This window comes from Puma concolor, chromosome E2, assembly GCF_028749965.1.
Source record: "Puma concolor isolate L17-30 chromosome E2, mPumCon1.1.hap2, whole genome shotgun sequence".
Taxonomy (NCBI): Eukaryota; Metazoa; Chordata; class Mammalia; order Carnivora; family Felidae; genus Puma; species Puma concolor.
In genome coordinates this window covers 1417910-1445909 of record NC_141681.1, presented here as the reverse complement: position 1 = coordinate 1445909, position 28000 = coordinate 1417910, and the positions used below count along the sequence as shown (strand labels likewise).

At 62.2% G+C, this 28000-nt stretch overlaps 2 protein-coding genes across 3 annotated transcripts in view; both read left to right on the top strand.

Annotated features, from left to right (window-relative positions):
* LOC112857522 (malonate--CoA ligase ACSF3, mitochondrial) overlaps positions 1 to 4017 on the top strand; it is a 46111-nt gene extending 42094 nt beyond the window's left edge. The window contains exon 8 of the mRNA XM_086688630.1: positions 3048 to 4017. Coding sequence (XP_086544756.1) covers positions 3048 to 3153 — 106 coding nt within the window. The 3' untranslated portion in view covers positions 3154 to 4017. The remainder of the gene's footprint in view (positions 1 to 3047) is intronic.
* Positions 4018 to 8828: 4811 nt separating this feature from the next.
* On the top strand, positions 8829 to 27960 carry CDH15 (cadherin 15). Of its 2 annotated transcripts, none has more exons than XM_086688628.1 (14): positions 8829 to 9116; positions 15355 to 15513; positions 15714 to 15869; positions 16971 to 17115; positions 21193 to 21353; positions 22257 to 22385; positions 22870 to 23055; positions 24034 to 24137; positions 24726 to 24868; positions 25031 to 25267; positions 25545 to 25784; positions 25977 to 26113; positions 26354 to 26521; positions 27452 to 27960. In XM_086688628.1, exons 1-14 carry the CDS (start codon positions 8961 to 8963, stop codon positions 27650 to 27652), a joined length of 2322 nt encoding a protein of 773 aa, XP_086544754.1. In that variant the 5' UTR covers positions 8829 to 8960; the 3' UTR covers positions 27653 to 27960. The 2 variants fall into 2 exon arrangements, with proteins under 2 accessions (XP_086544754.1, XP_086544755.1); XM_086688629.1 differs by having other exon boundaries at positions 8965 to 9116; positions 23884 to 24137.
* Positions 27961 to 28000: the final 40 nt, after the last annotated feature.

Here is a 28000-nt window from a genome sequence, read left to right as displayed (position 1 = left end):
TTAATGCGACTATTGAGCTGGCCCTGTGGTTTCTGATCTACAATTCTAAAATCCAAGAAGCTTTAAAAACCAAAGTTGCCTTTTTTTTTTTTTTTTTTTTTTTTTTTTTTATGTTGGGGGTAAACCGATCTGGCAGATGGCTGCACAGTTAAACGTTTGTGCCCCCTCCCAAATCCATACGTTGAAAGTGACCGGCCGGGGTGATGGTGTCAGGAGGTGGGACTGTGGGAGGTGGTGAGGTCATGACGTGGGATTCGAGCACCCTGGCCACTCTCGCCTCATGGGGACGTGGCTGGAAGACACGGCCGTGAGCCCGGACGCCCTTGCGGGACTCGGAATGTGCTGGACCCTACACCGCGGCCCGGCCTCCCGAAGGCCACCTGACCTTCCCCCAGTGGCCTCGGCCGGGCCGTCCCCTGCCTGGCCCGTCAGGCTCGTTCTTGTGAATACGGCCCGGTGCTGAGGCACCACTGAAGCGTCCTCGTGCTTGGCTATGGGGCACTTCTGGTTCCAACCGTCGTCGTTTCTACTTTGACTTAATCTCTTAATCCGTGAGTTACCTGGGAGCGCCTGTCAGCCCGCCGAGCTCCTCCTGCTCTCCCGCCATCCTGTGCGCACAGGCCTGTGGTCCCGGGTCTTAGAAACCCAGGCACCTTTTGTGCCCCCTACGCGGTCAGCTTTGCTCCAGAGCCAAGTGACTGGACACGTGATGGTGTGGTCACCTCGGGGTCAGCCTCCCCTCCGGGATGCGGCCTGTTCAAATCTGCACACGGCAGGCTGCTTTGTCTGTCCTTCCTATGTCTCAGCGCTAGGTTCTTCGGCCCTTTTATTCTTGATTATTATGTATTTTTGCTGGATTGTTAGTTAGCATTTCTATACCTATTCGTGTTCTTTCCAGAAGTTTTCTTTTTCTGAGAAATCTTGCTCTTCCCCTGTTGGGGGCACAGACAGACCGTCTAACCCCAAGCCATTTCTTCATGGGCTCCGTTTGGTTTCAACGTGTCTGCCGTGAGCAGAGAGCCCACGTGTCTGACTCCAGGGGATGGCTTGTCTTTTAGTTACTGAATGTAGGCCATTTATTATGACGATTTGATGTATTTAAATAGACTTCATCCCGCAACCATTTTTTTTTTTTATTTTTTAATGTTTATTTATTTTTGAGAAAGAGAGCCCAAGCAGGGGAGGGGCAGAGAGAGAGGGAGACACAGAATCCGAAGCAGGATCCAGGCTCCGAGCTGTCAGCCCAGGGTCCGACGCGGGGCTCGAACCCACAGACCACAAGATCATGACCTGAACCGAGTCAAACACTGAACCGACTGAGCCCCCAGACGCCCCTCATCCTGCAACCTCTACTTTGTTCTCTTTGTGCATTTGGAAATTATAAATTAAATTTCTGGGGCACCTGGCTGGCTCGGTGGGTAGAGTATGCAACTCTTGATCTCAGGGTCGTGAGTTTGAGCCCTATGCTGGGCATGGAAACTACTGAAAAATAATAATGGTAAGGGCTCTTGGGTGGCCCAGTTGGTTATGCATCTGACTTCGGCTCAGGTCATGATCTCGCTATTCGTGGGTTCAAGCCCCGTGTCGGGCTCTGGGCTGACAGCTCGGAGCCTGGAGCCTGCTTCGGATTGTGTCTCCCTCTCTCTCCGCCCCTCCCCTGCTCGTCCTCTATTTCTGTCTGTCTCAAAAATAAATAAACATTAAAAATTTTTGAATTAAAAAAATAATATAAATTAAATTTCTGTTGAGTACCCTTAAATTTTTTTAAATGCGTACTATAACACTCACAGTTCTTTTTCCAAGTTTGTAGTTACGCAGTAGGCGGGCCCTGTGGCCAGGATGTAACCTTCCTCCCTGCCCCTCCCATCCTGATACACTTCTAGAGTTTCAGTCTTGTTTTGTTTTGGAAACAAAAATTAATAGGCTTGTTTTTACAGCGACTGGATAAATTTAGTGATGTTTTCTGAATTTCTTGGCTCAACGGATTTCTTGTCATAAATAACGCTCACTGATGTTTTGTCAAGCATCTCTGAGTGGTCAACCTGCATGGCCTCCGCACACCCAAGCCTCTGTTTTGTCGTCACTCTTCAAAGACGAGCTACCCGTGAGAGGCCTGAGAAAATTAAAACTTAAAAGCTTAAATTACGGGAAACTGAAACTTAACAAAGCTTAACCAGCTTGTTCCGCTTCTGTACAATTGCTTGGCGCGCCCATGTATTTCTGATCAATCATAGTTGCCTGGCACAACCGTATATTCTTGATCAACCATTGTTACTTGGCACATCCGTGTACTTCTGATCAATCATAGTTGCCTGGCACAACCGTATATTCTTGATCAACCATTGTTACTTGGCACATCCGTGTATTTCTGATCAATCATTGTTACTTGGCACATCCGTGTATTCCTGATTTCCCCATGACTTGTCTGTACCTGTCTATAAAAGGGGTATAAAAACTTCTCTCAGGGCCTCTTGGCGTCACCGGCAATGGGGGCGCAGAGGTCCAGGTTCGAACCTGCAATAAATGACCCTTGCTGCTTAGCTTTGACTCTGGACTCTGGTGGTTTGTTTTTGGGGGTCTCTTAGACTCTGGGCGTTTCACCCGGGCCCAAGCCAGCCCTCTGTATCTCTGCCTCCGGCCCCTTTGACGTTCACATCTTCCCAGTTCGTGAGCCTTTTTGTTCCGATGCTGTGGAGGCTGTCTTTGACCTGGACACGGCAGTGCGTCTCCACGACGGGAACAGCCAGCAGACGGGGGGCCTTGCTCAGATGAGCAGCTCCGGTCCCCGTGTCCTCTCGGTTGCCTGAGCGCCGTCCACACGCAGACGCCCCTCTGCAGCCATCAACGTACACTGGGGCGCCCGGCCCCGCCCCGCTGACCCCACTTCTGTGCGGACGGCATCCGGGCCGGCCCCCCCGCACCCCAGGTGACCTGCCCGGAGCTCAACAGAGGCCTCGGTCTCTGGGCACGTGAGTGTGGTTTCATCTTGTCGGAGCACTAGTGCAGCAGGCTCTCTAGAGAGTTCTGAATCTTGCTTTTCTCAACAGACACGGACCTTGGGCCACCGTGACTTCGTCCCAGGCAGGCATGAAACCACCGGCCAGGGCAAGGCCAAGGGCAGGGTGGGCCCCACCAGGCCCCATGTTCAGGTGAAGACCGCCGGCGGGCCATCCACCCACACGGACACCATCACTCCAAAGGTGCGAGCGTCATCGGAGAGTCAGGCAGGCACCTCCCAAAGCCCCAGCCCTGCGTCTGCGGAAGCCCCTTCCCGTACCCGCCTGGAGCTGTGGCCTGTCTGCCAGACGCGGTTCCTCGTTAAACCTCGGATTCACTGGGTACGGGCACGGGCCTGCCCCACGGAGCCTCACTCGGGGGGACGAGGTGCTGGGCCTTGGCTGGCCACATGCCTCCCTGGCTGGGGAGGGCAAGAGCCCCGCAGTGGGGCAGCAGTGGCGCCCCAAAATGGAAGCTGGGGCCTCTCTCTAACCGAGGAAGGTGCCGGGAATAAGCCAGGTGCCCAGGTCGGGTCGGCCCCTGAGGGCCTGAGGCAGGGACAGGACCAGAGCAGGGTCCAGAGACGTCAGAGGACTTGAGAGAGCAGCTGACTGACGGGAGGTGCGTGCCAGCTCGGGGATGCCGAGTATAGGAGGTGCAGGAGGAAGAGTCTGGAATGTTCTGGGGTTTCCAGCCCAGCAGCCTGAATGGAGAGTACAGGAGGGGGAACCGGGGGGCTGGAGAGAGGGCAAGGTGGGGCGCAGGCCTGAACATGCTAAGCATGAGCTGGCAGAGGGCGCTGGGCAAGCCTGGATGTCCGCCAGAGACTTCTGGGCGAGAGCAGGCGAGGGTCGGAGGCTCCCGTACAGGTGCACGCGGGCCCCCGACATCCGGGGGAGAGCCGGGAGGGTCAGGACCAAGGGGAATGGCTGAAGCGTGCCGATTCTCCCCAAAGAGGCAAGGAGGCCATCCACGGGGGACTGTGTGGTGTGGCCCGGCCTCTCACCCAGCAGCCTGCAGTCCTGGATGGGGTGGGGGTGGGGGTGGGGGCCTTCTGTGCCTCACACCGGCTCTGCACCGACCTGACCCTTCTGCCCCGAGTCTGTCTGTCTGCGGGAGAAGGTCGGACGGGAAGGCTCTAATGCCCTGCATCTGTCTCGTGGGCCCTGTCCCTGGAGGCCCCCCAAGACCCTGCCCCTAGGCAGAGTGCCACCACCGGCGGCCCCAGAATGAAGGGCAGCGTTGCCAGACCACACCGATCCTGTTACAGCCACGGATTTCATCTGAATGATCGTTAATGTGATTTATACAGTTATTTGGATTCTCTGCTCGCGGATTTGTCGCCAGTCCACTTGATATTGGTGAGAGGCAATGGAGCCAACACTAGCTGAGTGGAGCGGGGTGGGGGTGGAGGGGGCCCCTGTCTGAAGCCCCCACCCCTGCATGGCTCTCCACCCCCCCCAGCCCTCCCCCACCCAGACTGAGAAGGTGCCAGTGTGCACGCGGCTTTGCTGGCCGTGTCTCTGGGCCTCGTGGACAGAAGGGTGAGGCACGTGAGGGACAGGTGTGCGGCCTGCAGCCCCTCGGGTGGCCCTCTGGCCTCCCCTCCCCCCAGCCTGGAAAGGACCAGCCACTAGGTGGCCTCATGTGCCTGGGTGTGTGGGACTCAGCAGGACTCAAGGACCCTGCAAACCCACCCATGTGGTGACAGCCGCGAAACAGAGCACGGAGGCCACTCTGAAGAAAGGGAGCTTGTCCCGAGGCTCCACGAGACCCCGAGTGGGTGTGTGCCTCCTGGTCCCTCTGCGCCCTGCTCCTTGTGCCAAAGTCAGGTGTTACTGCCAGCGCCCACGGGCACAGACCGCCAGCCAGGCCCGCTGGGAGCACAGACACTGGTGAAGGAGGCCCAGCCTGGTGCGCGTGCCCTGAGGGATGTGTCACACCGCCCTGGCCCCCCGACACCGTCTCACCACACGCCTCTGTCCTGCCCTCCCCCTTCCTGCCTTCCACACCTTCCCGCCCACATCGTCCCCTCCCCTGGGTCCTCAGCACCCTGAGACTGAACGAGCAGGATGGGGGGCCCGCACACCTGCCCTAGGGCCTTGGGGTACATGGGCCCCCGGCCTGTCTTGGTGAGAGTTTTTACTAGAGTGAGTTTTCCATCAAAACTGGCCTGGGGACAGCTCACAGATTCCTCTAAAATCTGACCATCTGTGCCCGGTGACCTCTGTTCTCTGGCTTGGCTCCCACTTAGCCCTGAGTGTGTGCCCGCATCACTATGGCCAGGCTGTTCCCCTAACCTCGGGTTCTTGAGCACTCCTGGGCTGACCTCTGGGCTCTAGCGGGGCGGCCTGACTCAGCCGACAACAGTGCCCGTGGCAGAGGCCGTTTGTCTGGAGTCCGTGCTGGCCGGGCTGCCCCAGCACTTTGCGGGGAGGAGTCCAGGCTGCCCGTAGGGCCAAACAAACCTCGGGCAGGCTGCGCGTGGTCCGGCCGTGGTGGGCGAGGGGTCTGGGCCGGACGTGGGCAGGAATCTGTGCGGGTCCCAAAGGCAGCATTCCCTCTGTTCCTCCTGGGACAGCAAGAAGGCTGAGGAGTCCATGCTGGGGTCCCTTCGCCCTGGGAAGGGGCAGCTGTGTCCAGGGTGGGGGCGAAGACACATCACCCTGCCCACCTGGCCCCTGAGCACAGAGCGGGGTGACCTCTGGGCCAGAAGCGGGAGGTCCAGCCCACTGTCAGCGCCACCCCTCCCAGGGCTTCCCTAGAGCCACACTGCCCCCTGCTGGTGCCAGCAGACATGGCAGGAGCCGTGAGGACACCAAGCCTCCCTAGCCACTGAATCCCTGGGACTGATTATCCCCTAAAGAACACAGGATACCACATCCAGTGAACCTGGGGCCACTGCGTGGCTGGAATCTCCATCACTGTATCAGAGGTGCAGGCACGTGGCCACTGGGCAGGACGGCCACTGGGGCTGGGGACATGGAGGTCAGGGACAGCCCCAGAGGGAGGACAAGACCAGAGCCTCTGGGTCACCTGCAGCCCAACCCCCTGTAAGCAGCACCCAGGTCAGGCTGTGAGTGCCTGGCTGCCAAGCCCTCGGGGCCCATCAGCCCAGGACCCCACTGCTTCATCCAGGCCACCAGGGTTAGTCAGGGCCTTGGGACGCACCCCCCCCCGACACTCTGCACCCATCATCCACTGAGGAACCCCTTACGCTGCTGCCCCCCACCCCATTAGGATTTGTTAGTGCTTTCTGACTCCTCTGGGAGGCAGCCCCAGCAGGACTGTCCTCAGCACTCAAGCCCAAGAGCCCAGACCCGGGAACCATGGAAGAAAGGAAAGGCAGTGGGCGTGCCCCCACCTAGCCTCTCTCGCCTCCAGACCAGGCTCCCAGAGGTTGGCCGGGCTCCTGGCCAGGCCCCACCTGTATTGGTCTGTCACCTTGGCCTCCTCGGGACTTCTGTTCTTGCCTCTAAAGTGAGGGGCCCAGAGACAGGGGCCACCTGGTGCCTGGGCCTCGGGGACCACCATTCGGGCTTTACTGTCCTTACAGGTGGCTGTCCTCCAGGCATCTCCATGTGGGTGACCACAGGCACCCCAGGGAACGTCCACAAGGAAACTGCCCCTGCCCAGGCCGACACCTGGGGTCAGGTCACCTCCTTCTCTCAGCACCTCCGGACCGGCGATCCTCCGCTCCCCTCCCCTCTGTGTCCACCTCCGGTCCCCGCCCCCATCGTCCACCCAGCAGCCTGAACCCTGCCCACTCGTGTGCCCTGCCCACCGGCCACCCCGAGGCCACGCCCCCCCCCCCCCCCCCCCCCCCCCCGTCTGAGCCGCCCTTGCTCCTTGCAGGGGTTGGGGGTGGAGTGTGGGCTCCGGTGCCGCCGCCTCGGGCGGCAGGTTAGAGTCTGGGGAGGGGGTGACCCCGAGGGAGGCGGCAGAGCTGCAGGCCTGGAGAGTCCAGGGGGTCGGACTCTTCTGGAGAGGCGGTCCTGCTTTAGGAAGGAGAGGGAACTGGTCCTGCGGCTGGGGTGGCCCAGCCCTGGACAAGGCCCCCCATGCTCGTGCTTGGGCACAAGGGGAAACTGAGGGTGGCGGGGAGAACGACCTCCCCAAGGCCCTGCAGTTGGACCCCCACGGGGAGGATTGCTCACCAACCCAGGACCACGCCCGGTCGCAGCGGCCTTTCCCTGCGCTTGGGGCTAACCCACGACCGGACCCAGCTCACCCTCCCCTTGGAGAACCCCTACCCCCAGAGGTTGTTGGTGGGGGACAAATGGCCAAGAGCAAGGTGCCAGAAGGGTGGGCAAATAAGCAGAGAGGAGGGGGGTCTTACAAGGCTTTTTCCCCTCACCCCCGTTAGAATGCCTGAGGTTAACCAGGGACTCAGAGGCTCAGCCACCCATCCCCTTCTACCTCACCCCTGCACTAGTACCAGAAGGCAGGAGCCCCAGGCATTCAGAAGGCTGTCCCGCCCCTGTTCGGGGTCCCTAATCTCAGAGGCAGCATGGTGGTGACGCATCCACACGACTCCTGAAACAGGATGCTACGGGCACCAGTGACAGTCACAACAAAGTTTACTGCAACGAGAGACAAGGCAAACCGATCGATCGGGACCGACACTCTTGACCAGAGTGAGATCTCGCGGGGTACAGAGTTTTTATAGCCGACCACATCGTCTTATTATCACCTGGGAACAGAACAAAGGAATAGTTCCCAGGTGGAAACAGTTCAAACAGGCCCTTGCCCCAATCCAATCACGTGCTAATCCATCCCTTGATTGATAGGATAAGGCTGTTATCTCTTAACCTACAGTGTTAAAACAAAGCTGTTATTTCTTAAGGCTACAGGTTAGCCCTACCCTTACAGTGGCCCTTAGAGGCTGCTCCCCAGGCCCAGGGTCTCAGAGCCTGGAGATGGAAAGGCCCCCCTCTCTGACTCCCCACCTCGGAGCAGTGAGTGCCAGGGACACGTTGCCAGAGTCTCCTTCAGGCAGCCTGGCCTCCTTCCAACCAGGCCAAGGGCACAGATGGTGTCACACCTGCTCCACGGCCCACGATCTGGACAGGAGAGCGGAGGACCCGCCCCTGCCACAGAGAAGACCCAGGCTCCCTGGACATCCTCCCCCGCCTCCTGCTCAGAGGGCAGTGTGTTAGCTCCTAGGGTCCTTCCTCCGTCCTGCGCTCTCCACCCTCCGTTACTGTGTCCTGGGCCTGTGAGTGACACACACACACACACACACACACACACACACACACCAGGGGCACAGGTCTTGAAGAGGAGAGCAGCCCCAGAACAGGAGGCCACCGGGGGGGGGGGGGGGGGGACCAGGGGAGGGAGGAAGGGCTGTGGCTGGGATGGGGAGGGCCAACCCCAGGCGAGGTCTAGGCCTGGCCTTCCTCTGTGCTAGCCTTGAGGATCCACAGAAACAATTCAGGCGCAGGGGAGCCCCACCCCAGTGCGAGAGACTGTGACCTAAGATGGGCAGGTAGGTGCCAGTGCCCGATAGGGTGCTCAGGGGTTGCCATCAGACAAAGCCCTCAAGGCACAGGGGAAGAGCACTAGGGGCAGAGGAAACAGCCAGTGCAAAGGCCCTGAGGCAAGAGTGTGTCTGGTGAATTCACGGAGCAGCAACGTAAAAATTAGTGGATGGACGAATCCATCCACTCTGGCTCCTAGCCCAGCTCCCACCCACCTCCGTCTTTTTTGCCGGCTTCCTCTTCTTACTACTGGACTCCCAGGGCTCTGCCGCCCTGGACAGCCGCCTCCGGACTGGTTCCGCCCCGCCCCGCCCCGCCCCGCCCCGCCCCGCCCCGCCGCCCACACGTGCTGCCGCTCAGCCCCAGGCCCTGGCTCCGCCCCCGCACACGTGCTGTCACTCAGGCCCCGCCTCCCGCCGCGCACACGTGCTGCCACTCAGCCCCAGGCCCCGCCCCCGGCCTCCTGCTCCGCCCCCGCACATGTGCTGTCACTCACTCGGGGCCCCCGCCCGCGCACTTGTGCTGTCACTCAGCCCGCGTTGTGTCGGAGCAGGAGGCTGCCGGCCGGACACTCGGCCCCCGCTCCGCCGGCCCATGGACGCCGCACTCCTCGTCGCCCTCGGGCTGCTGGCCCAGGTAAGGCGTCTGGCCGCGCGGAGTCCCTTGCCCCCTGCCCTACGGCTTACAGTGGGACGCTCCCGGGGACCACTGGCTCTGGCCGCCTCTGGAGGACCCATGAGCTGAGGGTGCCCGGTGGGTAGCTCTGTCCAGGGCGTTCTGTGCCCCAGCGGGGTCCGGAGGCAAAGGGTATCCGTCTCCGACTGAACTGGACGGGGAGCCAAGCTGGGTGGCCGCCCGGAGACCACCTAGCAGGCCGGTCCTTCCCCTGGAGGTGCGCCCCTCAACCCTGCCCGACTTGTGGTGAGGGCCGGGGTGGGCAGCAGGAGCACCCCAGCTGGACGAGCTGGTAGGCCGGTTCCCTGACACTCCTGCTGGGTAGGCAGGTGACCCTGGGTAGTGACCCTGGTGAGTGGAGTCCGAGGCATCTCCACCCTGTGTCCCGCCGGCAGGGGCAGCTGCAGGCTCTGCCCTCCAGGAATCCACTCTCCCCTGGGAGTGCCCTGGGATCCAGGCCCCTGGCACACAGCCCACACCCCCCACACTCCCCCCCCCCCCCCCCGGCCCCAGTTCCCTGGTCTCTCCGAGCTGGGAGCGGGGCAGGATAGAAGGAAGCACAGACCACTGCCCCTCTCCCCACCATGGGCACCCCCTGGGAGGGGGCCACATCTCCTCGAGTCCTGGGCCGAGTGGCCCTTTGGACGGGGCAGGCGCTACTCCGAGCCTGGGAGTGGAGCTGTGGCCTGCCTTTGGGGAGCAGACTGAGTCAGGGTCACAGGCCAGAGGCCAGGGCCGGGCAGTGGTGGGGACATTGTGCATAATAGAGGACCTTATTTGCCTTATACTTGACAGGTAGTGAGCTCGAGGGCTTGGCGAGTGCCCATAGGTGCTTGCTGTTTGGGGCCCAGACACTGGTGAGGACAGTCCAGTTTCCCAGCACCCACTCTGGGCTTCTTGAGTCCCCCTGACTCCCAAAGATCTCCCAGCTGTGGCTGGAAGCTGGTCAGATGCCCTCCAGTTGGACCCCTTCCCCCCCCCCCCCCCCCGCCCAGCAACTGGGCCTCGGGACACCCGGCACCCCTCGCTCTGGTCACCTGCACCCCTGCCTCTGGGCCCACCCGGGCCTGGGCTCCCCCAGCCCTCTGCTGGGAGGTCGCACCGTGCACAATCTTCTTGTGCGCCCTCCCACAGGACCGTATGCCCCCACACACTGGGGTCCACTCCAGAAGGCTCCACGCCTCTGATGCCCCCTCCCCACTTGCTGTAGGAGCAGTGGTCCACCCCCACCCTGCACCAGACCCAGTACTTTGGGCAGGCACATGACGGAGACCTGCTCTTTTGGGTTTGGGGTGGCTCTGCAGCAGAGGGGATGTCCTCTCCCTGGGGCTCTTGCGGAATGACTCCTGCACACAGCTGGAGGCTTTGGGGATTTGGGGGGATCAGCTAATGGGGCTTGGACACAAGTTCTGTACTCGATGTGGCTCAGATTAGCGCATGAGGGGAGCTTTTCCTAGACCCCCCCCCCCCGAAATACATCCGTGTCGGGGCCCTACCCACCCCTCCCCCATCCAGCTCAGCTTTCAGACTTTTGTCCTCTCCTGTCGAGCCACATGGCAGCTGAAGGCTGCCTCCTGGACTTCCCTTCCTCCACCTCTGTGAGCTCCCGAGACCCACCGGCTGGCCCCGGGCGAGGCAGGGCTGGCTCAGGAGGGGCCCCAACACAGGGCTCTGCATGATCTGGTGCTGACTGTGCCTTTGGGACAAGGCACACCCCTCCCCCGCCTGTGTCCCCTAAAATCTCACCTAGGAGGCTTAGAGTGTGTACTTTCAGAGCTGGGCCCTCGGGCCCCTCCCCGGCCCTCAGTGCCCCCGTAGCTGGCCCTGCCCTTTGGGGGGCGGGAGTGGGGGGTGGCGGAGCCTGGATGATTTGGGGCAAGCTGGTGAGCCACACGGTTTCTGGAAGGAAGGGGAGGCCTTGGCTGCACTCCTGGGGACTTGGACATGTGAAGGCCCCCACAGGCAACGTGGGAAAGGCCGTGGAACAGGGCCGTGGAACAGGCTGGCGCAGGCCACGTTCTCTAGTCACGTTAATATGACAGTAGCTGGGGCGGTAGAGGGCAGGTGGCTCCTGGACCATTCTCTTCCCCAGGTGGACAGGGCAGCCCCGGAGCATAGTGGCCCTCACGTGGCCGAACCTGTCCCTGCAAGGGGGATGCTGGGGGGGGGAGGGGGGGGAGAAACAGCTGCTTCTCTCACCCCCTTACTTTGGCGCCTCAGGAGACGTGCAGGGGCCTCTCTGGGCTGGGGCAACAGCTGGGCCCATTCCTGGCATGCCTGATGCCGGCCAGGCCGTCCAGGAACGGGGTGGTGCGGATTCCAGCCTGGGCAGAAGGGGCTCGGGCCTGGGAGGCTTGCGGGGGGTGCAGACCGGGAGCTCTTCCCTCCGCCCGGGTAGACCACCGCCCCCCCCCCCCCCCCCCGCCCCGGGCCCCTGCCGCCCCGTTCCGCCAGGCTCCAGGCCTCCCACCCGCTTCCTAGATCATGAAACCTCGAGCCAAAAGCGCTGTTGGAGGGGTCTCCACTCACACAAGTGTGGGATTAACCCTGGAACCTCTCACTCGAGCTCGCGTCTGCAGCTACGTTTTCTAAGTTTCGCCCAACGACGCCGGACGGGGTAGCAGAGCATGTTCCCTTCCCCTAATGAAGTCGCAACATGATGGTGGACAGGGTTCCAGGAAGCTGGGCCACGGGAGCAAAAGTCCAGCCCGAGCTCAGGCCTGCTGCCTGCCGTCTGAATCTCAGCAGTGATTTTAGGGAGCCCCAGGGGCCCCTAAAGGCCAGCAGCTCCAGGAGACGAAGTGGGCTGTCCTCACTTCCCGCCCAGCCTTCCCTGTCCACGGCTTCTCTACCCGGGGTGGGGGAGCACCCAGCTCTCTTCCCAGGCTCCGGGGAGACTACGCTGTGGCTTAGAGTTCTTTGTTCCGAACCCACCGTGGGCTGGTGGAGAGAAGCAGAGGGCCCTGTGGGCCACACCAGGAAGAACGGATTCCTCCAGGGGTGGTGGGGGGCTTTATTACTCACCCGCTGGGGTTGGGTGTTGGGCTGGGGGCGGGCCCCGGGGAGGGACAGTGGCCCTGGTGTCTCCAGGGCTTCCAGACTATTCTCTCGGTTCTTGGTTAAGGCAAAGGCCAGGGATGAGCACGGGGGTATCGTTGGGCCTCACTTGGGGGAACTGGGTTCGTCACACCCTTTGGTTGTGGCTGGGCGTGGGAGCAGCACGGTGGACAGCAGAGGGGAGCCCGCGTCCGCTCGGTGGTGCCTTCTCGCTCTGCCCACATGCCGGGGGTCTGTGTGAGCTGGCTTTGTCCGTGTGGCTTCGTCCTGGCCCCAGATGTCCCGTGGTCCCCGGGCAGCTCCCAGACCCTCCCCCAGCCGGCCACGTCTGTCTTCTGGGAAGGGGGTGGTGGGAGGACCCGGGCTGGCCGGCGGAAGTGGGCTGTGGCCCGGCCCAGCCGCCCCACCCACCGCAGCCTCTGATCTGGGCAGGGGGTCCCTGCCAAGGTTCTGTGGCTTCTGCTGACCTCCTGAACTTGGGCCGTGGAGTCCCAGGCTCTGCCGCGACCGCACCAGCCCCGCACCACGCTGCTGGGCACGCTGCGGCGTAAGCCAAGGCCGCCGGCAGAGACGGGGGTGAGGGGCAGCCGGAGGCTCTGTGGTGGGCTGGACGGGGCAGAGTGCGTCCCCCAGCATTCCTCCAAGAGCCTGAGATCAGGGGCTAGCCCCCCTGCAGACCGGCCCCCGCCTGCACCCCCAGTCCTGTCCACCTCCCCACACTGAGGCCGGGTGGGGAAGGCGCTCCTGGGAGCGACGGAGCTCAGAAGCTGGTTTCCCTGTGGCCCCCACCTCTGCTGCTCTCTGGCCGTGTGGGCTTGAGCCTGTGGCTCGGCCGCTCTGAGCCCTGCTCTGGGTGGCTGTGAAGCCAGACAGCGCTCGTTCCTAGGGGGCGTGAGGGCTGCGGGAGGGCCTAGGGAGGGCAGAAAGGGCCGAGACAGGCGGACGCTGAGCCCCGTGCCGCCCTCGGGATGCTCAGGAAACAGATGCTGTCCCCGCTAGCACGGTGACAGAGGCCAGCAGGGCTCCGCTTGGCGGGAACACGGTGCTGACCTGGAAGGGTTTGTGCTCTGTGGGTTTGGCACGACGCCCGAGCCGCCCCAGGCACTGCCGGTCTGTCGGGCTGGAGGAGCTTGGGGGCCTGGCCAGGAGCTTGGTCCTTTTTATAAACCGTGTTCGCTGCCTCGCAGATTCCAGGCCCCTGCAGGTGACAGTGCCCCTGGGATTTCAGGTGAGGAGGAGGAGGAGGAGGGGGACGATTCCGGGCCTGGGGACCCGGCTTGGGGCCACAAGGAGAGCTCAGCTGTCAGGTGGATGTTACTGCTGTTTTGCGAGCAAAGCGTGTGGAAAGCGTTGTGTGCTGGCCCTGGGTGGTGAAGGTGCCAGGGAGTAGAGCGGAGGGTTACACGGGACGGCAGCTGGCATCTCCTTCCTGCCCTGTCCCATCCCACCCAGAACACCCCCCTCACTCGTCCCTGACGCCTCTCTTCTGAGACCACGAGTCCACCCTGTCCCGTGCCCACTCTCCGTGGACTGCGAGGCCCCAGACGGAGGCTGGGGGGTGTCGAGGAGGCACAGGGCAGCCAGGGAGCCACCCTGTCCACCTTAGCTAAAAGGGAGCACCTCCTCCAGAAGGACCCAGGGCCTGGAGACCCTGCCTGGGGCCAGAGAGCTTCTAGGGTCATCCCTAGAGCACAGAGGGCTGGCGTCTGGGAGGGGGTGTCCACTCTGCATGCCCCCAGCCAGCCTGTCCTGCCTTGGGTTTGGGGGAGGGCAGGGCAGGGGGCAGCTGCCAGTGTGGGGGGGGCGGGGCCCGAGCAGCCTCAGAGGCTGCCTTCTCCAACCCCCAAAGCCAGCTGGGTCCCAGCGCGTGACCGAGCCCCTCCCCCAGACCCCACCCCAGGTGCCGCCATCTCTCACCAAATCCAGCGGGACCCTGTGCCCCTGGACCAGAGCCCCTGTGCCCAGCCAGCCACAGTGCCCGGTCCCACACTCGGACCAGCCGGCACCCTGTTGAAGAGCCTGGCGCGGAGACCAGGGCCGGGAAATTCGGGATGTGTTTGTGCTGCCAGCCCGTCCCTGACTCATGGGACGGTGCCTTTTCTGGGCCTCGGTTTCCCCACCTGAACTGGGAAGGTGGGGCTACCTGTGGTCACTACAGGGAGCGGCCAGTGGGTCTCAAGAGACTTCTGACGGGTGCCCTCCTCCCACCGTGCTCCCTGATGGCCCCAGTTCTGAGCCCGAAGGCTGGCCCAGGGAAGGGCCTGAGCTGTATCTACACGCCCCCACCCGCCCCTGCGGAGGAGGGCGTGAGCACGGCTGCCACGTGCTCCCCGTCTTCCCTTGGCAGCCCCCCGGCCCCCCCGAGTGTGTGGAGAAAGAGGAGGGAGCACCCCCAGGGCCCTGGGGATCCCGGGAGTAGTGGTGTGAACCCGGCCACTGGCCCCGTGGCTGGGAGGAAACCAGGGGGTCGGCACCCGGTGTCGTGGTCCCGTTTCAGCCCCTTGGGCCCTGCGGACCCCCCCGCAGCTAGGCCAGTCTGCACGGTGAGGTCGGGTAAGTTTGCAGGCCCTGCTGAAACCCTGGAAACGGGCTGAGCCTCCAATCCCACAGAGCAGCCTGGAGAAGCCACTTCCCACCTGCCTGTAGGGCCTCCGCGAGCACCCGCTTCCGGGAAGCGTTTGTGGGACAGGGGCAGGGCGGCCACACCCTGTTAGCCACAGCCTTCTCCCACACAGTGTCCCTGGGAGCCTCCCCCTGGCAGCTGTTGCCAGCAGCTGCCTCATTCGTCACTCTGGCTCCGTCTGCCCCCTGAGCACCCCATGCTCCCCAAGGCCCGGTGCCTACGCCTCCCTTGGGCCACTCCGGGAGGAGGTGGGGGCCCGGCAGCCTTGCTTCGGCCGGCCGGCCGGGGAACATCCACCAGGCCTGGGGCAGCTCTGGCCGCAGGGGCTCCCAGGAGATGACAGGAGACACATGCAGGGCTTTGGGGGCTCCAGTCTTGGGGTGTGGCTGTGGGGTCTCCCAGGACCATGAGCTCAGGGCTCTGATGGGGGCCAAGGTTATGGTGGGTTCACTTTTCTGCGGCCGGGCTCACTGGGGTTGCGTGCTATGTAATTGACAGCTAATTGTGCCTTTGTTCCAGAGCCTGGGCCTGTCACTGGGGGTCCCTGGGCAGAGGAGGCCCAGTACCCTGTACCCCTGGCACCGGGCACCCGCCCCAGGCCGTGTACGAAGAGCCTGGGTTATCCCCCCCATCAGTGTATCCGAGAACCACAAGCGTCTTCCGTACCCCCTGGTGCAGGTGAGGGGGGCACAGGTGGGGGAGGGGGGGGAGCCCTGGGGGCAGAGCAGGGGCTGGGCTGTCCCTGGAGGGTCCCTGAGGGCAGCACATCTTTGGGTCATAGGCCGAGCTGCTGGGGGAGGAGTCAAGGCCAGGAAGAGGCCTTTTGGGGCACCCTGCCTTTTGGGGTACCTCCCCCAGCCGGGCTCCTTTCTTGGCAGATCAAGTCCGACAAGCAGCCACTGGGCAGCGTCATCTACAGCATCCAGGGCCCCGGTGTGGATGAGGAGCCCCAGGGCGTGTTCTCCATTGACAAGTTCACGGGGAAGGTGTTCCTGAATGCCATGCTGGATCGGGAGAAGACAGACCGCTTCAGGGTGGGGCCCGCTGTGGGGAGCGCTGGCAGGAAAGGGGGGGGGGGCTCCTGCCACCACCAGGCTCCTGGTCTCAGGGTTGGGACTTGAGGGCACATGTCCTTAATTGGTAGCTGCAGACAGGGGTTTGGGACTGTAGGACCTGCATTCCAAAGAAGATGTTCAGGATTCTGTTCCCATTTAACAGATGAGCATGAGCGAACTGAGGCCCCATGGAGGCGGGGCTTGGTCCTGCCCAGGGAAGCGGCACTGGGCAGCCCCCAGCAGAGCCGCTGTCAGCCTCCCAGGAAAACACCACTGGACGCTGGTGTAGTTTTGCCCCAGTTTTGCCCTCAGCCTGGCCATGTGTGGTGGGGGTGGGGCGTCGTGCAGAAGCCCACGGTATGGCACGTCCCAACGGCAGGTGTCCCTTGACTCTCCGGGGAAGGTGGCACGGGATCCCCCCGCCCCGGAGGCATGGGATTGTGAGGCTTGAGAGAAGGGAGCAAGAGGCCATGGAGGGGGGAGGAACCTGACTCCCCACAGAGTCCGGTGTCCTGCCGAGCCTGGAGTCTCCAAAGTGTTTTGAATTTGCCCTGGAGGAGGAGGCTTCTGACTTTGCTTTTTCCGTGCCCTGAACGTTCTTCGTCCAGACTTTGAGAACGAGCTCTTGGTTCCCTTACACAGAGAGTTATCAGACAGAGACCACGGTCCTACCTGGGCACCATAGCATGCCCGCGCTCCAGAAGCAGGGAAGTGGCTTAATTTCCGTTTCACAGGATCATTAAGCTCCAAGAGGAGCCTGCACCGATTAGCAGAAGGGACGGAGTGGGAGCGCTAGTGAGACTGTGCCTTCAGTCGCACACAAAACATACCTGTGAGCTTCCCGGCAGCCAAAGCGAGAGAGGAAGTGAGGCGCTGCCCTCCCTTGCTGTGGGCAAGCAGGCTGGTGGCAGGGAGGTCTCGCTGCTGCACACTCGCCCCACCCCATGCCCTTTCTCCCCTGTGTAAACTGGTGTCCCCAGCGGGACACCGGGTCTGCACTTGCTGTCCCTTTGCACGGCCTGGTGGGGGCCACCAAAACTGGGGGAGCACAGCACCAGCCCTTGCTCTCTGCTTGGGTAGCTAAGGGCCTTTGCTCTGGACCTGGGAGGAGCCACCCTGGAGGAGCCCACGGACCTGGAGATCGTGGTTGTGGATCAGAATGACAACCGGCCCGTCTTCAGGCAGGAGGCGTTCAGCGGCCGGGTGCTGGAGGGAGCCGTGCCAGGTGAGGCTGGGCGGCTGCGGCGGGTGTGGGGGGCTCTGAGTCCGTCAGAAGGCCCGGGGAGACTCAGCAAGACTTGCAGTGGTCCTTCAGAGCGTCCAAAAGTAAGCAAGCGGACTCTCCAGGGGTAGGCAGTTTGCAGTCACTTCCCGTTTCAGTGTAAGTTTCACACCCCAGCGTCTTCCAAAAAGCAGTGAGGATTTATGGTGGCCGAGCTGGGACGGAGGCTGCTGCTGCACTGAGGTGAAATCCACACAAAACAGGACTGACCGGTTAAAAACGGACAATTCCGTGGATTTAGCACCCTCACTGTGATGCTGTAAGCCCGCTTCCAGAACATGTCCGTCCTGTTTCTCAGCCCTACACCTCGATCTCAAACAAGGCACAACCTCCTGTCCGGACGGCCTCGCTCGCCTGACCTGTTCCAGGCAGGAGAGACCTTCCCGCTCTGGTCCCAGGGGCTTGAGTCCAATCCCAGGCCAGCCTTCCGCCTGAGAGGCTGGGAAGGGCGGACTCGTGGGAGGTGCTCCCACACGTCTGTTTATTTCACCTCCTTCTTCGTGTTTCAAGACTCAGAATGACCTTTTTTTTTTTTTTTTACTTTTTGCATACTTTCAGACTTGCAAAAAAGTTAAAAAGAATTGCAACAGAGTTGTGACGTTGATCATGTTTGGGTCTTTGTGGATTATCTGCTTGTTTCCACCGTTAGGTTGGGACGATGGTCCCGCTCCACCTCCTAAGCTCGTTCCCCTCCGTCTGGAGCGGTTCCTTGGCCGTTAGGCGTTCCTGACCCTGATGTGGTTTTTTTGTTTTTTCAAAAAAGTTTTATTGCGCTAAAAATACACATAAGCGTTACCATCCTAACAATTTTTAAGGGGACCGTTCAGTGGTGTTAAATACATTCCGAACGTGGGGCGCCTGGGTGGCTCAGTCGGTTCAGCATCAGACGCTGGCTCAGATCACAATTCATGGGTTCAAGCCCCAGATAGGGCTCTGTGCTGACAGCTCAGAGCCTGGAACCTGCTTCGGATTCTCTGTCTCCCTCTCTCTGCTCCTCCCCTGCTCGTGCTCTGTCTCTCTGTCAAAAATAAACATTTAAAAAATACATACATAATGTTGTGCGGCTGTCCCCACCACCGGTCCCCAGACCCTGGCTCCCACCTACTTTCCACCTCTGTAAATCTGTATACTCTAGGGACCTCGTGTAAGTGGAACCTTCTAGTATTTGTCATCTGTGACGGCTCATCTCACAAGCACAAGCATCCAGCTTCATCCGTGTTCAGGATCTGCTTCCCTTTTAAAGCTGGACAGTAGTCCATTGTGTGGACAGACCACGCTTCAGTTGTCCTTCCTCCTGTAGATAGATACTTGGGTGGCTTTTGCGCCTTGGCTACCGTGAGTGATGTTATGGATGTGAGTTCACGTTCCCGCTTTTGGTTCCTTGGGGGATAAACCCAGAAGTGGAGTTGATGGATCACACGGCGATTCTGTGTTTCATTTGAGTGACCACCGTGCTGTTTCCACGGCGGCTACACCATTTCACACCCCACCGGCCACGCGTGGGGCCCCATTTCTCCGTGTCCTCGCCAACACTTGTCTTTTGGTTTTTCATGATGGCCATCCCAGTGGGTATGAACTGGTGTCTCGTGATGTGGGTTTGCGTTTCCCTGACGACTACTGATGTCGAGCACCTTTTCATGTGTTTTGTGGCCATTTGTATATTTTATCTGGAGAAAGGCGGATTCAAGCCCTTTGCCCATTTTTGAATTGAGTTGCGTTTTTGTTGAGTTTTAGGGGTTGTGTATATATCCTGGGTAGTCCTTCACAGAGACACGATTTGCAAGTGTTTTCGCCCGTCCTGTGGGCTGGTTTTTACCCCGTTGATAGTGTCTTTTGACACAGAACATTTAAAAATGTTCATGAAGTGCAGTTTGTCCGTCTTCCCTTTTGTTGCCTGTGCCTTTGGCGTCCCGTCCAGAAATCATAACCAAATCCAGTGTGGCGAGACTTTTGCCCTCTGTGTTCCTCCAAGTTTTACAGTTTCAGGCCTTACGTGTAGGTCTTTGATCCGCTTGGAGTGAGTTTTTGCGTGATGGTGTGAGGGGAGGGTCCAAGTGCGTGCTCTGGGCTGGGGACGCCCAGTTTTCCCAGCACCGGGTGCCGAGAAGACCGACCTCTTCCCCCTTGCACGGTCTCGGCCCGCTGGCCGGAAGTCGTTTGGCCACCCGTGCGAGGGTCCGTTCCCGGACTTCCTGTCCCACCGGCCCGCGCGTCTGTCTGTGTGGCCACCCCACACTGCCGTGATCCCCGTACCTTTGGGGTGGTTTTGAAGGCAGGCGGTGTGAGTGCGCCCGCTGTGTTCTTGGCTCTTTGGGTTTCCTGGAGGTTCCATACGAGTTTTAGGATGGTTTTCCTATTTATGCGAAGAAACTTGTCCTTAGGACATTGATGGAGACGGTACCGAATCTGCACATCACTTTGGGCAGTGCTGACATTGAACAGCGTTGACCTCGCAGTCCGTGAACATGGGACGTGTTTCCGTTTACTTGGGTTTAATTTCTTTCCGAAGCGTTTGTAGTTTTCACCGTCCAGGTGTCACACCTCCTTAGTCCTAACACTGACGTTCTGAAGCACTTACTCAGTTATTTTGAAGAACATGGGTTGTCTGGATGGGGTTTGTGTGGTTGGATTCAGGATTTGCACTCGGGTAACACAGTTCTCCTCAGTGTGTCCTATCAGGAGTGTGTGTCCCGTTCCTGGAGATGTGGACTTCGATTTGCCTTGTTTAGGGGGTGTCTGCCGGGCTTCTCCACTGTGATTTTTTTTTTTTTTTAGTTTATTATTTTGAGAGAGAGAGTGCAGAGAAGGAGCAGAGGGAGAGAGGGAGAGAGAGAATCCCAAGCACGTTCCGCACGGTCGGCACAGAGCCAGACGCAGGGCTCGATCCCCTGAACCATGAGATCATGACCTGAGCTGAAACCGAGTCAGACACTTAACCGACTGAGCCCCCCAGGCGCCCCTCCACTGTGATTTTTCCATTTCTCCCCTGTAATTAATAGGCATCTTGTGAAAGATCCTCTGCGACTGTGCTCGTCCTCTGTTTCTCCTTAAACTTCCATTCCCCAGTGTGAGCATCTGCTCGTGGTCCTTGTCTGGGTCCGTTCTCCTAGGGGCGGGGGCGGTGGTTTCCTACTTCCATTGTCCCTTCACCCTTTGTCAGCGGGCTTTCTGCTCTGTGGACGTGTGCCTGCGGATGCTCTTTTTGTTTCTATGATTCTGGACCTCCGGAGTCTGACTCGTTCGGTGGGTTATCATCCATTACAGCCATTGCTCTGATGCCCACATTGTCCGTGTTTGGCCAACAGGAGGCTCGTCAGATTGGCTGCTGTTCGGCCCCTGCAGCAGACAGAGCTGGGAGACGTGCTTCTGCGTGCAGACACGAGTGTGTGTGTTGTGCGTGTGTGCACGCGTGTTGCGTGTGTGCTGCTCACACCTGTGTTTGCACGTCTCTCTACTTCTGTTAGTTCGGCGTTCCCGCCGGTTCGGAGCTGGCCCGCTTTCCAGCTGGTTCCCCCGTCTGACCCCGGGCTCTCAGCCCCTGCTGGACTGTCTCCGTGTCTGGGGGACACATGTCAGCTCTTTTTTTTTTTTTTTTTTTTTTAATTTTTTTTTTTCAACGTTTATTTATTTTTGGGACAGAGAGAGACAGAGCATGAACGGGGAGGGGCAGAGAGAGAGGGAGACACAGAATCGGAAACAGGCTCCAGGCTCTGAGCCATCAGCCCAGAGCCCGACGCGGGGCTCGAACTCACGGACCGCGAGATCGTGACCTGAGCTGAAGTCGGCCGCTTAACCGACTGCGCCACCCAGGCGCCCCTGTCAGCTCTTGATCGAACGTGTATATCAGACGCTCTTGCTTCCTCCTCCAGCCGGCGCAAGGCAGACGGCTTAAATGTTCAAGTTCGTACAGACCGATGGGGGCCTGGACCTGGCACGGTGGGCCACGGGCGGCGAGGCGTGTCCTGGGGCCAGGGGTCGGCACCCACACGTGTCCTCCCTGCTCGTCCCTGTCCTCACCAGGCACCTACGTGACCAGGGCCGAAGCCACAGACGCTGATGACCCGGAAACAGACAACGCGGCCCTGCGGTACTCCATTCTGGAGCAGGACGGCCCCCAGCTCTTCAGCATCGATGAGCACACGGGGGACATACGCACCGTGCAAGTGGGTCTGGACCGCGAGGTGAGGCTACCGCCATGAAGGCTGGGGGCCAGGGCCGCCAGGGTGGCATCCTTGCCCGTCTTCTCGGCGCTCTGAGGCTCATGGGGCGGCTCATTCCAAGCTGGGCCCTCCGCCCCAGCCTTGCCCACCCTACGTGCTTCCCCCGACACGGTGGAAGGGAGCCTCCGCTTGCTGTGGATACTCCCAGTGGCTCGGACACAAACCCAGCTTGGGACACCTGCGTCTCGTGGCTGCTCGCGGGTTTAGGTGCGAGGGGAGCGGGAAGGGCCCTCCGTATGGTGCCTGGCCCTGACGAGTCCTGCCGAAAGCCTCCCCCGCCCTGGAGCCTGCCAAGCCTTCGGGCTTCCTGGCATGGGGTAGGCCATCCAGCTGGCCCCCGCTGGCCAGTCGTGCTCTGGAGTAACAGCCACTGTCTGTCCTTGCACACTGTTCCTCCAGCGGGACCCCTGCTGCCGCTCACAGCCAGGCTGCTGCACAGCTTCGGCACCTCCAGGAAGCCCTCCTTGGTTTCCCCGCGGCCACACACACAGCTCTGTCTAGTCACTCGCTGCATCAGGTGGCCTTCGGTCCCTCTTTCTGCCACTGGAAGTGGCCCCTCAGGGCAGGGACCCCAGCTTGTTGGTTCAGCTCCAGCGTGCTGTGGTGTTCCGTGAACGCGTACCCAACTCGACGCCTGGCCTCTTGCCCACTCATAGTCTGGGCTGGCAGTCGTGTTGTCAGACCCAGAGGGCCGGGCGGCACATTTTGCCCCAGAGCTTGGGAGCAAAAGGCCGGGTGTTGGGGCTTGTGACGCGCACAGGGCTCTCCCGTGAGGCTGAGCCAGGTGCTGTCTGCTCGACGCCGCCCCCCACCGGGCCCTACGGGGCCACCGGGGACCCTGACTGCGCATTGCTGTGCCCCCAGGTGGTCGCCGTGTACAATCTGACCCTGCAGGTGGCAGACATGTCTGGAGATGGGCTCACCGCCACGGCCTCAGCCATCATCACCCTTGAGGATGTCAATGACAACGCCCCTGGGTTCATCAGGGACGAGGTACTGCCCCCGACCACACCCACGCTGGGGACTGTCCTTCCCTCCTCAGGCTCCCGACAGAGAGACAAGGACTTGTCTGAGGACAAGCACAGAAACCCAGGTTAGACTGGTGGCTTGTGCGCACGTAGACACAGAGAAGCTCGGGGAGACCCTGGGGGGAAGCGTCCCCCCGAGACCCCTCGGTGGCCCTCGGGCAACAGGAAGGAGCCTTCCCTCCGCCCCCACCGCGTGGGACGGAGCAGCCAGCCCCAGCCTCCGGGACAAGGCGGCACACAGGGCGCCTGGCGCACAGCTGAGCCCTCAGACAGGGCCTCATGGGGACCGCTGGGGGGCCGTGATTCCCAAGGCCACAAGCCCGGGAGGCTCTGGGGGGGGGGGGGGTGGGCAGCGGAGTCAACAGGGGGGGAGTAGGGGTGGGCATCCCCCTGCGGGGCCACCCCCCGATCCCGCAGCCCCGGCGGTAACGAGGGCCGGGCTTCTGTAGTTCTTCATGGAGGCCACGGAGGCTGTCAGCGGAGTGGACGTGGGGCGGCTTCAGGTGGAGGACAGGGACCTGCCGGGCTCCCCAAACTGGGCAGCCAGGTTCACCATCCTGGAGGGCGACCCCAAGGGACAGTTCGCTATCCGCACAGACCCCAAGACCAACGAGGGCGTGCTGTCTGTGGTGAAGGTGAGTGGGGTGCACGGCTTCCCCAGCTGGGGTCTGGCTTCTGGACCCGACCTCAGGGGGCCCCCGTTTGGGGCAGAGCAGAATGCTAGGGGACCCGGGAATGCTGGGGCTCTGGGCGCAGGCCACGCCGACCCCGGGGCACGGGGCCGGCCACAGCCCGGGTGCTATCGATGGAGTGCTGCTTCTTCCGGTGTGGGGTGCCGTGTAGACCTGTGTCAGGCGGGTCTGAAGCCAGGAGACAGGAGCAGCGGGAGACACACGCACACACGGGTGCAGACCTGCTTAGATGCTGTCGCACAAGGAGTGTTACTGCAGGAAACGGGGGTTTGCAGGCCCAGCGGGCTGGGAACTCAGGACCCAAATCTTTCCTCTAAAGGAAAATCTCAGCTTTGTTCCCGACGGCTGTGAGCTACGGACGAGCCCCACTCAGGTCATCCGGGACAATATTTAAAGTCAGCAGGTGGCAGAGGTTAATTTAACCCCAGGTGCCAGCCCCCTCTGCGTGCCCGGACGAGCGTTGCTTGAGTCACCAGGAGGATGCCTGACCAAGTGACGCACGAAGCTGGTCACACGCCGCCTAACAAACTCATTCTGAGTGACGAGTAGCTGTCATTTTTATGTTATTCTTTGCGGCTTTTGGTCCTGAATAATTTTTATTTGTGCAGGGCTAATGAGGGACAGGGAGAGTAGGGGCTGTGAGGAGAGACTGAAGGGGCCGCGGTCCCACTGTGGGGGCCTCGCCCTGCCCTGTAGCCGCCTCCGGGCACCTCGAATGTGAGGGGGGCCCGGAGTCCTGAGCGACCGCCCCCCCGGCCCCCCCCCCCCCAGCCCCTGGACTACGAGAGCTGTGAGCAGTACAGCCTGAGAGTCGCGGTGCAGAACGAGGCCCCCCTGCAGGCGGCCGCCCCCAGGGCCGAGCGGGGCCAGGCCAGGGTCAGCGTGCGGGTGCAGGACGTCAACGAGGCGCCCGTGTTCCAGGAGAACCCACTGCGGACCAGCCTGCCCGAGGGGGTGCCCCCGGGAACCCCCGTGGCCACCTTCTCCGCCCAAGACCCTGACACGCAGCGGCTGCAGAGGCTCAGGTGGGGGCCGCCGGGGTGAGGCAGAGGGGGCCGACGGCCTCCTTTGTCCGCTGCCCAGCCGGGGCCCGGAGCACGGTGGAGGGTTGCCGTCAGAGCCCTGGTCGGAGGGTAGAGGGCACGTCTGTCCGTGTACAGCCCTGAGCGTCCATGGGGCCTCGAGCCCTGTGCATACGTGCGTGTCGGCGTGAACTCATCCCAGCAGGCCAGGCTGGGCGCTTGCTGGCCCACCGACGCCACCCGGTCCGTTCCGGTGAGCCGGTGTGTGCAGGCCGGCCCTTCGTGTGTTGGATGTCCCCCCAGCCCTGGCCCTATGGATCTGTGTCTGTCTCCACGGTGCCCACGCGCTGAAGCCTGGCTGTGGGACTCACTGGCCGTGGGGCCCTGGCCCTGGGCCTCACCTGCCTTCCCTGAGCCTCGGTTTCCTCATCTGTCAATTGGGACAGAAACCACCAGCTCAGGGCAGTTGGGGGCCTAGCTTCAGAGGTGTGTGCGTGCACACGTGTGTGGGAAATGTGTGTTTCTGTATGACCACACCCCTAGGGGTCCTGTGTCTGCTCAGGGTCACTCTGTCCCCTCCTCGGCCAACAGCTACTCTAAGGATTATGACCCGGATGACTGGCTGCGGGTGGACAGAGCCACGGGTCAGATCCAGACCCAGCGAGTGCTCAGCCCAGCCTCGCCCTTCCTCAAGGATGGCTGGTACAGGGCCATCATCCTGGCCTACGACGATGGTGAGTGCCAAGCTGTGCCTGGGCTCCGGGGCTCCCGGACCCGGGCCGGGCATCCTTGCTGCTGCCCGAGGGCCGAGAGCTGCGCGTGCCGCGGAGCCGATTCTCGGGTGGGCAGTCTGCCCCAGCAGGGCAAGGAGCCCACCTGGCCTCTCCCACCTGCAGCCTCCCCACCCAGCACGGCCACCGGGACCCTGTCCATTGAGATCCTGGAGGTCAATGACCACGCCCCGGAGCTGTCCCCGCCATCTGGTAGCGTGTGCAGCAAGCCAGATCAGGGTTCTGGCCTTCTCCTGGGGGCCACGGATGCAGACCTGCCCCCCCACGGGGCTCCCTTCCACTTTCAGCTGAGTCCCCGTGTCCCAGAGCTGACCCAGAACTGGAGTGTCAGCCAGGTTAACGGTGAGTTTTTCCAAACACCGGCCCGCGGGTGCAGCCCTGAGACCTGGGGGGCGCTCAGCACCGTGGTCCTGCTGGTTCCCGCCGCATCCTCGGGAGGGGCAGGAACTATCACGCCCAGCGGGAGGATGGGGAAACTGAGGCCCCAGGTCTTGGGATCCTCACCCACCAGGCCGCTTCTCTGAGCAGCAAGGGGCGCGGAGGGGCCCTGGAGGGGCAGGGGCAGGGGCAGGGAGCGTCAGGTTGGGAGGCCCCTGCTGACCTTGGGCGCCCTCTGCAGTGAGCCACGCGCGCCTGCGGCTCCGGCACCAGGTCCGGGAGGGTCTACACCGCCTCAGCCTGCTGCTCCGAGACTCCGGGCAGCCGCCCCAGCAGCGCGAGCAGCCCCTGAACGTGACGGTGTGTCGCTGCGGCCCGGATGGCGCCTGTGTGCCGGGGGCCGCTGCCCGGAGGGCAGGAGGCGTGGGCGTCAGCCTGGGCGCCCTGGTCATCGTGCTGGCCAGCATCATCCTGCTGCTCTGTGAGCGCCCGCGTCCGGACACCTGCTGCCCTGACTCCGCCTCCTCGCAGGCCCCGCCCCACCTTAATCCTCCCTCCCCCCCCCCCCCCCCCCCCCCGCAGGCCCCATACCACCCGATCCCATGCCCCACATGTCCAGACCCGGCTGGATGACCGGGCACCCACCACCTCCTATCTGTCCCCTCCTGCCCAGTGCTCGCCCTGCCGGTCGCCCTCGTCACGCGGTCCCGGCGGCAGTCAGGGGACAAAGGGTTTCTGCACGGGCTGCAGGACGATCTCCGGGACAACATCCTGAACTATGACGAGCAGGGGGGCGGGGAGGAGGACCAGGTGAGGGGAGGGCGTTGGGGGAGGTAGTGGTTTAGAAATTCTAAGCGGTTGGAAGGGTCCCTGAGAGCCTAGGCCGTGGGTCCCGCTCCAGCACCCCTCACCCCACCTTCAGGAGGAGGGAGTGTCCCCCACAAGTCCTCTTCCCTTCCCCCGCACCCCCTGTCATCCCACCAGGGTGCCTGGGACCAAAACCCCACCCTGTGATTGATCGGGGCTGAATTCTGCCTACTGTGTGCCCAGGATGCTTACGACATCAACCAGCTGCGCCACCCAACAGAGCTGGCGGCCTTGTGCGCTCCCCTGGGACGGCCGCCACTGCGCCGAGATGCCCCGTTCGGCCGAGTGCGCCCCCAGCCACCTCGCATGCTGCCCACCAGCCCCGCTGACATCGCTGACTTCATCAATGATGTAGGTGTCCCTGGAGGTGTGCAGACAGGGGCAAAGGCACGGGGACACGCACATAGGGGCTCCCGCCCACGCCTCTGTGAACCCTCCGGACGCGCACCATTTGTGGAGAGTGGGTCCGTCGCTGGGGACCCCAGCTGAGCTTCTGGGGAACCCCTGACAATCTGAGAGCTGGGTGAGGCTGGGGTGGTGCAGGGGACCACAGGCACAGGTCCTCTGGAAGAGGAAGCTGCCCCCCACCCCCGCCCCGGATCGCGCCGAGCCTGGTTGAGCTGGGGTGGGTTGGAGCTTGCTCTGCGGCACTTTCCACTGGACACCGATCGACAAAAGTTAGCGTGTCCCGAGGCTGGGGGTGCAGCGGTCAGTCGCATCCCGGAACCACAGTTATGTGCGCACAGCATGGCCAGTTCTCGCAGTCAGGGCGGGGGGAGGCTCAGAAGGCAGGCGGCCCGGTTGGATGGGCTGTGGGGGAGCAGAGGGTGCCGCCTGCCGGCCTGCCCGACGCCACACCCGCCCTCAAGCACAGGCCTTGATTCAGAGGAAGCCCCCTACAGATGCCTGGGCAGGGGTTAGGCCCAGGTGCAGGTCCCGGTTAGGAGAGCGTGTGACCCTTTGGGTGAGAGGATGGACGGAGGTGGACGGGACATAACCCTTTGCGAAATCTTTAAAAGACAGAAACGGGGGTCTCACCGATGGGATGTTAGGAAGCCTCACGTACCCCAGCCCTGAGGAAGGAGAGAGCCGCCCAGAGGGAGGTGGGGCGGGTCTCCCAACGGTGCCTGCACTCGGGGCTCTGCCCCTCCCCCTCCTCTTCCCGCGGGGCTGGGGGTGGGGCTCCCTCCTCGCTGCCTCGGGCTGAGCGGGCTGCAGCCTGAGCTGGGGGCGGGGCTTGCTGCCGGCAGGGATCCTGAGCTCTCCCGGGCCTCTCCGCAGGGCTTGGAGGTGGCAGACGGCGACCCCAGTGTCCCGCCCTATGACACAGCTCTCATCTACGACTACGAGGGGGACGGTTCTGTGGCAGGGACGCTGAGCTCCATCCTGTCCAGCCTGGGGGACGAGGACCAGGACTACAGCTGCCTGCGGGACTGGGGCCCCCGCTTCGCCCGGCTGGCTGACCTGTACGGGCCCCCGTGAGGGTCGGAAAAGGGCCAGGGAAGGGTGGGGGGGCTTTCTGATGCGGACCCGCGTGCCCTGCTCGCGGTACAACCACCAGACACGGAGGGCAGACGTCTTTCCGAGGACAGGCGGCCTGGCCTCCAGGCCCGGCTGACCTCTGTAGAGGCAGCCAGGGGGCCCCCAGGCCCTTGGGCAAGTCTGCTTCTCCCAGGGAGGACAGAGACCGGGGGACCCAGCGCCCGGAGAGCGGGAGCCAAACAAGCCTGGCGTCATTCAGCCTTCCCCCACCTCGCCGGCCCCCAGCGGCCTCCCACTCATGCCCCCCCCCCCCCACTCCTGAATTAAAAACCTGCCCTTCTCTCCAGT